Below are 10,334 nucleotides of genomic sequence, written 5' to 3'. Positions count from 1 at the left end.
AAATTCCCTAAACTCTCAGGGAAAAAATCTTTCAAGAAATGCTAATTTTAAAATTTCTATCCTACCGTGCCCGCTCCTACGGATCTTCCACTGGTCATATCATACTTGTGCAATATCCTTTAGTTGATAGGCTACTAACTTCGCCTTCCCTTCCAAAGACACCCCATAATAGTAAGAACTTTATAAACCTCATCAATAAACCTTTGGGTATCCTCTTCCACTCTGGAGCCATAAAGTTTGGGAGGGTTCATTTTGAAAAAATCCATAACCCTTGAAGCAGACGAATTCACATAAGGATTCTCCGGAGTTACAACTTATCTTATGTATTGAGCCTTATCGACATGAGATAACATTTGGGTATTAGTCCACTTTGCATGGTTCACATTGCAAACCAAAGGATCGATCAGAGCTTCATTAGCTTTAAAAGGAGTTCTTTGATTCACATTCTCATCTTCCATCCTTCTAGTGTTAGTCCTTCGTGTATTCATGTATTGAAGACACAAGAGAAGGATTAGGAGAGGTACTTTATAGAGTTAAACTCTAAGGCGGGACTTAAGATAAATGAAAAAAGTGAAATTTCCTAAACATCTTATAGCCTCTCATTCATAAGTGTGGCACGCTTTACGCTCATTAACAAAACTCTACTAGAAATGGATTATGAGACATCATCGTAAAATCATTCTAAACCTCGTTCTCTGATTACCAAGTTTGTCATGATCCAAGGATACCCCCTAGATTTAACAAGGCACATAGAACCCCGAAAGTCTCCATGTAAGCGATTTACCATATCATAAAAAGAGAAATAAAAAAAAAGTAAAAGCACATTTCAAGTCCAAAATTTTCATAAATGAAAGTGGGACTCTAGACTTGTCTCATTATAGTCATATATTACATTACTTGAATCAAATAGGGTCACAACCCATACAACATTGTATGAAAATGAAATACAAAAAAAGAACTACAAAGAGATAATAATCGTCCCCAAATTATGAGGACTCACTAGCAAGATAGGAGGATAAGCAATTCCAAAATTTAGCCACAATGATGACTACCTTAAGAACCAGAACCTACACTTGGAGAAAATGTATGGAAAACATAGGTTAGTAGAAAAATGCACTAAGTATGATAGTCATGCATAAAAAAATTGAAAACATGCTATAAGGGACATTTCTTTTGAATGCATGCAATTTACTAAGTTAAAACATCATTTTGAAGATAGTGGAAAAGCATAAGTCATAAGTATAATCAACTCATAGATGATCAGATCATAAGAGGAACATACCATAAATACCCTTCAAAGCATACTTGTGCAATGCATGAACAAGACCCCATAAATCTCACTCATACTAAGTAAAGCTTCTTGAGTAACCGTAGTCATAATTCATATGCTTGTACATACTATTGTCAAAGTGTGGAATTATCCATAACCGACATAGAACAAGTCATCTTACCATCGAATCTGGTGTCTACCCCACACTTAAAAGAGTTTATTCTACTTTCCTAAGGTAGAACCATACTCTTCGCTTAGGTGGATCCACTAAATAAAGTATCTAAGAGAGCACATAGTTTATAGGATAAGGAGATTACTACTAGAAACCCAAACTAAACTAAGGTGGAAGGTTTCCATCTCATGAGATACATATTTTGTGAACCAAAACTCAGCTAAGGTAGAAGGAACCTATTTGGAAAGTCAGACCCAATTAGTGTTAAAGCATTCATTCGAAAGTCGGAGTCAACTAGCATATAATATTTCATCTCATATCAATATTCACTCGGTGCTAAACATTAATTCCCACGGATTTCATATTAATTCTTGACTCAAGTTCATATAATTGGAGGAATTTGTTGACACTCAATGCAACATAATTCATACTATAGCTCATTAGCTCATGTATGAGAATAACCTTTCCCCGTCCATGTATTACATATTGATTAAATAGATAAGAAACTCTTTCAACTTTAGAATCACCGTTTTGTGAGAAAACCTTTCACATCATAGCAAACTATGCATAAGTGTGTATATAAGAATAATCTTTCAACAAAACAACAACTAGATCCTAATCATATTTACTGTACTCTCAAAGGATTCTTAAAGCATATACTAAACCTCATAAATCATGCATAATATCATAATTTTCTTTTCTAGGATCAAAGCTCATATTGAATAAACATGCCTAAACTTCACCACATTACACATGGATATGATCATAATTTAAGTAGCTCATGCACTACATGCATAATCTCATAACATTCCTCTGTAATCAACAAACATCACAAGATCATACTTGAGTAACATGGGGGTTTCATGGGTTCTTGGGGATTTCAACATAAAACCAATAATAAATCATCAATTCATCCATAATATCAACTAATTCAAGCATTCAATCATTTTTGAAAGGAACCCATGACTTTTGAATCAAACCTTAACTTTTGAGAATTTCTATCTTTGAAATTGAGATTTTGAAGGGAATCCACGCGTAAAAATTACCCATAGATGAAGGACTACCATACCTTAGCAATGAAAACCAATGGATTTGGTGATAAGAACTTGTTTCTTGAACCTAGCTCCAGCTTCCTTCTTCTTCTTCCTTTAAGTTCTAGAGAGAAAATTTTTTAGAGAAGATAAGTTTAAAATTTTTTTGTTTGTTTGTAAATTATGACTTAGTTTAGGTGAATTTAACTTTAAAATGACTTATATATGACCCTAAACTTAATCAAGATGACTTCATTTTGATTGGACATAAATCGGAAGTTCCCGAAACACTCCTCACTCAAAGTGAGTTGTCTAGGTACCAGAAGGGGATCCACGAGCCGTGGTAATGACCACAAGCCATGGTCACTCTCATGGACTTGAGGCAGTGGCTAGGAAACTTGTGCCTTTATCCCAAAGTACCAAGGCACCTTCACGAAGGGCTCCACAAGTTGTGGTACCTCTCATGTTTCTTGAAACAGTGGCTAGGCACTTCCTCACCATCCTCATAAATCCAAGACATGACCAAGGCCACTCCCACAAGTCTTCACAAGCCATGAAGTTGCTCGTCTGGAGGATCCAATTTGGGGCAGCCTTAAGGAGGCTACTCCCTACCCACCGCGAGTGGCACCACGGGCAGTGGTGGCCACAACAGGTCATGAAGACCCTCGTGGTCATGGTGGGTAGTGACTTGGTCAATATGGGCAGCCTTTGCCCCATGTCTTGGACCTCACCCAATTTCCGTAATTCTTATCCTTCTCCCTTTATGTTAACCCTCACGTTCAGCTCTGCTTTTAGCCTAATAATTTTTGGGTTATTAGCGAGCTTGGTATCATTCTTGATGTGAGGGATTTTGATTTCTTTTGTTGAGCTTGAACTTGTATTTGAAGCAAGCATTGTGAACTTGAGTCCAGTTGATAATAATTAGTCACAATTGAAACTTAGAGTGCACAATTAAATACTGTATGCAAAATTTAAACCTCTTGTGTTCATTTGTGTTGAGTCTTTAGTAGCACAATCTGTAGAGATTCTTATTGAACTGATTGATCTTGCGTTAGTTTTAGTTGGGGAGAATCAAATGTTCAAGCTTGAGGTGTTGATGAATCTGAGGTTTCGACTCATTTAGGGCTTTGTTTTCATAGTTTACTAACCTCGGTGCTTAATTATGCTCTACAGTGATGTTAAACTGTTAATTTGCAGCAAGGAAAAAGGATCAAGGAAAGGACATTACCGAACAAAAAGGAGTGATAAAGGTGAAGAAGTTGAAGAAAGGCATTCCTGGCGATCGCCAGATGGACAGTTGGTGAAACGCCGAATGGATAAGCGACCTCTATCCTGATCGTGTTAAGTCACAAAACCCTGAGGTCAAAGATCCTAGGCAGACTGGCAAAGTGTATATTGAATTTCAAAAAGGCAAAAAAGATATCCAGTCATTTCCTTAGTAATTTTCCATTGTTGAACTTGAAATTTTGGTCTGGAACATTCTTTTACTTAGTTTTAGGAGTTCTCTAATAGATTTTGAGTTGGATTTTTGATATCGAGTAGTTCGGATCATTGTAAAGACGTGAATTGCAATACCTAGATTATGGAGAATGTAATTGGATTTATTTCTTTTTTTTATGATGTATGTCTAAAACCCCCATCTTAGGGGTGTGATCATGTGATTATTTGTTCTAATTAGCTTACTGGTATTTTTTCACTGATTTAAATGTTGATTTGAAGTGAGTTTGCTTGATAGTTATGTATTAGCCCATGAATTGTAGTTGTAAATGCAGTTTTAATTTAGTGTTCTTGGCTTGCTTGAGAAAGAGGTTTTTGACCTAAAGTTATTAATTGATAATTATAGTGATTCGATTGTTATGGGTTCAGCTCGAGAGAGTGAATCTTAACTCGATCTTTATACCATGATGCGCAGGTTTCCCACTTACCTACAATGCACTCTGACCACTGTCCTCTCCTAATCTCTCTATATAAAAACCACCCATAACACAAAAATAAAATTATATAGACTAGAAACTATGTGGACGTCTCACCCGGACTTTAAAAAAGTGATTGATAAAGTGTAGGATAGACATCAAGATCTAACAACAGCTCTAAAATCCTTTCAAATAGAATCCATGGAATGGAGAAAGCTGACCTTTGGGGATATTTGTTAGGAAAAGAGAACCATAATTTATAGACTCCGAGGAACAGATCTCTCCTAGACATAGAGAAAGCACCTTTCTACAAAAACTTGAACAAACCTTGATAAAGGAATTTAACTTACTTCTGAAGTTGGAGGAAGAATATTGGACGTTAAGGTCCCAAATTGATTGTCTTAATCAAGGACACGCTAACACAAGATTCCTTCATATATCAACTCTAAATAGGAAAACAAGAAACAGAATAAACGCCCTACAACTAGACTTTGGGAACTGGGATTATGATAATGAAGACATAATGTAACAAACAACTTTATACTTCAAAAATCATTCCAAACTAGCCACCAAATGTCTCCCAAAAGTGATAACTACACTCATAATACCCCCCTCAAGTAACGAATTCTCGTTATTAGATAGGGAATAATGACAGAAGAAATCTGGAATGTCGTTAAATCCTTCAACCAAAATATAGCTCCTGGACCAGATGGAATTCATCCCTTCTTCTACCAAAACTACCGGGGGAACGTGGGCTTCTCTGTAGTATCCATTTGTTAAGACATTTGGACCAAGGGAACCATCGATCCTGAAATCAACAACACAAGTTTGTTTGATACCAAAAAACAAAAACGCGTCATCCCTTAAAAATTTTAGACCACAAGCCATTGTAACACTACTTATAAAATCATAACCAAAAAAATCCGACCCTTAAAGAATAATCTTATTGGTCCAAACCAAGCTATCTTCTTAATGAATAGACAGGCAACTGATAATGCTATGATAATACAGGAACTAATTAAGTACTTTAAGAGAATGATGGTAAAAGGGGAACTTGACAATGAAAATAGATTTAGAAAAAGCCTTTGACAAAATAGAATGGTCATTCAACAATCTTCAACTCTTCTCCCAAGATCACTAATATCATCATGTCTTGTATCTCCACAAGAAAAATAGCAATACTAGTAAATGGAGCTAGAAAGAATTTTGTGAACTATCGAGAGGTATACGTCAACAGACCCAATGTCACCCTACATCCTCATCCTTTGTATGGAACACCAATCCTACAAAATTAAAAATACAGTAAACAGAAGAGTGTGGAAGCCTATCAGAATAGCAGGAAACGGGCCAGAGCTTTCACACCTTTTCTTCGCTGACGATCTGGTACTAATGTCAAAAGTAGACCCAAAATTATGCCAAATCATAAAAAGCACTCTCCAAACATTCTGTAACATAAGTGGGCAAAATATTAACCTTAATAAATCCAAAACACTATTCTCAGATAACTGCCCTCAAAACACGAGGTAAGATACAAGAATATAATAGGCTTCCAACAAACTAATCGTTTTGGGAGATACCTTGGTTTTTCCAAAATCCAAATGAAATCCACAACCCAATATTTTTAATTCATCTTAGATAACCTCCATAGTAGATTGTCTAGATGGTTCCTTAACTTAGCAGGCAGAACTACCTTAGCCAAATCAAACCTAAATAGTATCCCAACTAACGTCATGTGACTACACAAACATCCTGTAAGCATACCAAATAAAATTGACAGACTTCAGCGTAATATCATTTGGGAAACCACTGAAGCAAACCGTAAAATGCACATGGTAAAGTGGGATATTGTCACTCGAGATAAAGAAGTAGGGGGTTAGTACTCAAAAAAATAGTTGTAAAAATATTGCGCTTCTAAGCAGACTAGCTTGGAAAGCTTTAAAGGATCCTAGGACATTATGGGCCTCAACCCTACTAGGAGAATATACAAGGAACTTAAGCCTGCATAACAGTTCCACCCACCCTATAAGTGCCTGCAAGACATGGAAAATCATTAAATTAGGGTAGAATTTGTAGAACAAATCCATACATTGGGATCTAGGTAACGGATATTAAATGGAATTTCGACAGACTCATGGATATCACACCAAAAAACTTAATAGAAACTCTTGCAGAGCCACTAAGAGAGAACGAGGAAAACAGTATGATGAGTCGCTACATAGAAAATGGGGTATGGGAAATAGATTGAGTACCTTATGTACTACCCCAATGTGTTAAACAGGAAATTTGGCGCATTATTGTACCTCAAGGAGATAATTCTACAGATAAGCCAATATGGTCACTAAATAATACAGGAAACTTCAGTACATCTTCTTCCTATAAACAAATTAGAAATGAAAATATGGACCATTCTTGGATAGATAAAGAATTCAAATGGATTCAGACACTAACAGGCCCCAACGAAATCATGTTTTTTATGTGGTTATGCCACCACAGAAGAATACCTACCTGTAAATATGATATGTAGAGTGCACAGGGATACCTATTCTTCATGAGATTGCTAAATGACTGCTAGATCGATAGAGTAGCCGATTTGCTAAATAGGGTTGATGATTTCAATGGCACTACTGCTGAACCAGATACATTAAGATGGAAACACAATATTGATGGGCAATTTTTTATTAAAAGGGTTTAAAAATGGAAGAAAGGGTACAGTGTAGAGGGCAACCAAAAATATGCAGAAACCTATGGAATAGTCCATCCCCAAATAAGGTAAAATGCTTTACTTGGTTTGTGGTTAAAAGAGCATACCTGACACAAGAAGTTTTGAAGAAAAAAGGGGCCGTCATAGCATCCAGAGAAAATAAAGTGAAAGGTGTCAAATAAGTTTCATTTTTGTCTTTGGTGACAGATTGACCAAGAGCCGGTTAAATCTTCTTTAAAATGTAATTAATTAATTATGGTGCAAATTAACATTTTCAAAACTTTCTAATCTTTTATAAAATACAAAAAAGCATACTTTTATAATTCAAACCAAATAATTTAAAAAGAAAAATCTTTTCCCTCCTCTCTTCTCTCTCTTCTTTTCTTCATTTTCTTCCTTAGAAATTCGGAAATCCGTCGTTACTCTTCCTCTGCAGTCGTTACTCTTTCTCTCCAATCGTCCATTACTTTCTCATCTTTGTGATATCTAATCGTGTTCGACTAGAAATGAGTAAGTTATTTTTTGAAATACTTTACAATTTTTGAAGTTTTTTTCTTGAATTACTAAACAATAAAATGTTCTGTAGGTGTAAAAACTGAATAATCGACTTAATGGTGTGTATTATTGATCATCTTTGAAAGCAAATCAGTCAACTCAAAAAATCCTTATTTTGAGGAAATCTATATGTAATGTTATCATTCAGTGAAAAGTCGTTCTTTGTTGATGTTGTTTTTCTTTTTTTAGTCATTTTGTTGATATGAGTTTATAAATATAGTTTTGTTCAGGCGTCCAAAATATATTTAGCGTATGTTGCCACATTTTAGTGATATTTTGGTCATTTGTTGCCACATATGATTCAAATGTTGCAATAATCTGTACAGATGTGTCAACATATGATGCATCTGTCGCTACATAAGATGCATATGTTGCGCAACAGCAACTACATATGTGGCAACATTATTTTAATTTATCGCAACAGATTATCCATCGGTTGCAACATACTGCTAACATTATTTTATAATGAATTGTAAAATTTATATGTTGGTCATCTCTTGCAACATAAGATTCAAATGTTGCAATAATCTGTACAGATGTATCAACATATCATGCATCTGTTGCTACATAAGATGTATATGTTGCGCAACAGCAGGGACATACGTGGTAACATAACGTTAATTTATCGCAACTGACTATTCATCTGCAACATACTGCTATTATTATTTTATAATGAATTCTAAAATCTCAATCTGGTTATATTTACCTTGTAAATAAAATGATACAAGAAGCTTCATCCATGACAACAACTCCATCTTCCAACATGAAATGCTCTTTTTGTCTATGCGAAGATTGTGAGCAGCAACATGATTATTTTAGTAGTCGTGTTAAAAAGCTCACTTATATTTTTAAGAAAATGTCTCATAAAATTGATGTGCAAAGATCCAAGAAGACTTCACAGCCTTTGAAATGTAAGAGGTTGAAAAAATCTATTTCTCAAACACTTTCTAGGATTATTGAGAAGAAACAAAAGGAGGAGAAGGATGCAAAGGAGAAGGAGGAGAACAAGAAGAAGGAAAAGGAGGAGAAGGAGAGGGAGAAGAAGGCAAATGAACAGAAGCAGAAGGAGAAGAAGGCAAAACAAGAGAAGGAAAAGGAGAAGAAGAAGAAGGCAAATGAAGAGAAGGAGAAGGAGAAGAAGAAGAAGGCAAATGAAGAGAAGGAGAAGGAGAAGAAGAAGAAGGCGAAGAGATGGAGAAGCATAAGGAGAAGGAGAAGGAGAAGGTGAATTAGAAAGAAAAAGCGAAAGTGAAAAAAAAGGGAAGAAAGTCGAAGTTTTCAGTTGTGATGTGAAGCGACAATATCCATTCGAAGTTTTTAACATTGACGGCGGGGGTCTAACTGAACTAATGTCATCCTTCTCGCAATGGATAAATGAGGGTCTTTACAAGCATCATGCAAAAAAGTAAGTAAAGTAAGGTCGTGCAACTATTATTAGAATTTCTTCTTGTTGTCCAATAAATAATGATTTATAATGATTACACAATTGCAGAGGAAACAAGGCGGATCACTACTTAGTCAACTGCTCAAAACTTGAATTTGACCAACTTGATGTAGTAGTTGCATTTCCAATGAATAAGGATTGGTTCTACGTAATGTCTCAACCTAATAGGTGCTGGAATGATGAGGTAAATCCATGCCACTTATATATGTTAGGTTTAGTACATTAATATATACAATTAAATTGATACACTTGTTTCATCTATGTGTGCAGTATGTGGATGTCATATTTTACTATTTGCGTAAGAAGTCAAAGCAGCAGATTCATTCTAAATATCAATATACCACCACTAGTTATTTTTTCAAAACATACATTGACAATTCTAGTGAAATGAGGATAAAATCATTGACATGATGAAAGGATATGCTATGCCTTTTGGAAGGCCTTGGCACTTGACAGATGATGTTTATGTCCCTGTAAATAGTGATGCCGAATTCCATTGGGTCTTCGCAGTCGTTGCATTGAAGGAACGGTGCATAAAAGTGTATGATTCCATGTCCTCAAATAGTTCTAATAGAAAACTATCCTCCGAGATTCAAAAGATGGCTACAATGTTGCCAAAGTACCTTGAGTTGAGTGGATTTTTTGCACAAAATGAGCGAACCAACTGGTCAATTCTTAAATGTTACCAAGGAAAGAACAAATCTCGCCCATTCAAAGTCAGTCATGTTACTGGTATTGCCAAACAAGAAAGCAGTAGTCTGTAAGTATCACAATATTATTTTGTCTTACGACTATCGAAATGTGATGTTATTATATTTTCTACTTGATGATATACCATGCAGAGATTGTGGAATTTTTGTTTATGCATACGCTGAGTATTTGAGTGATGGATTACAAGTATCATCATGTGGAATTAGTGCTGACACCCTTCGCTTGAGATATGCTTCACTCCTATAGAATTATGGGATTGTAAAGGCTCGAAATTGTTATGTTAGTGACAGTGAAGACCCAGAGATGCGTAGAACTAAAAAAAAAGCTAAGATCGATGAAAATGTTGTGTTTACAACCATTGGTTAGATAGGTGGTTATGTATTAAAATGTTTTTTATGATTATTTCGATTTTATTTAAACAAATGTGAATTATGATTGAAAAGATCAAAAATATATGTGGCACAGAGCGAATCATATGTAGCAACAGATAGTATATGCGTCGCAACATATGGAATTTTTGTAGTAATAAACACAACA

The 10,334-nt window shown here is 35.3% G+C and overlaps 1 protein-coding gene and 1 long non-coding RNA gene across 2 annotated transcripts; one reads left to right on the top strand and one right to left on the bottom strand.

Moving 5' to 3' along the window:
* Positions 1-4,835: 4,835 nt before the first annotated feature.
* On the bottom strand, positions 4,836-7,200 carry LOC114075383. Its single transcript, XR_003575814.1, has 3 exons — positions 6,892-7,200; positions 5,749-5,831; positions 4,836-5,669 (listed from the first exon to the last, which is right to left on the bottom strand). It is a non-coding gene; the product is annotated as an uncharacterized LOC114075383 (long non-coding RNA).
* A 2,296-nt stretch (positions 7,201-9,496) lies between these two features.
* LOC107007075 lies at positions 9,497-10,043 on the top strand. Its single transcript, XM_015205541.1, has 2 exons — positions 9,497-9,846; positions 9,929-10,043. Exons 1-2 carry the CDS (start codon positions 9,497-9,499, stop codon positions 10,041-10,043), a joined length of 465 nt encoding a protein of 154 aa, XP_015061027.1.
* The last annotated feature ends 291 nt before the right edge of the window (positions 10,044-10,334 follow it).

The sequence above is a fragment of the Solanum pennellii genome, chromosome 12, assembly GCF_001406875.1.
Source record: "Solanum pennellii chromosome 12, SPENNV200".
NCBI lineage: Eukaryota > Viridiplantae > Streptophyta > Magnoliopsida > Solanales > Solanaceae > Solanum > Solanum pennellii.
The sequence above is the reverse complement of the archived record's forward strand: the minus strand, read 5'-3'. Positions and strand labels throughout refer to the sequence as shown.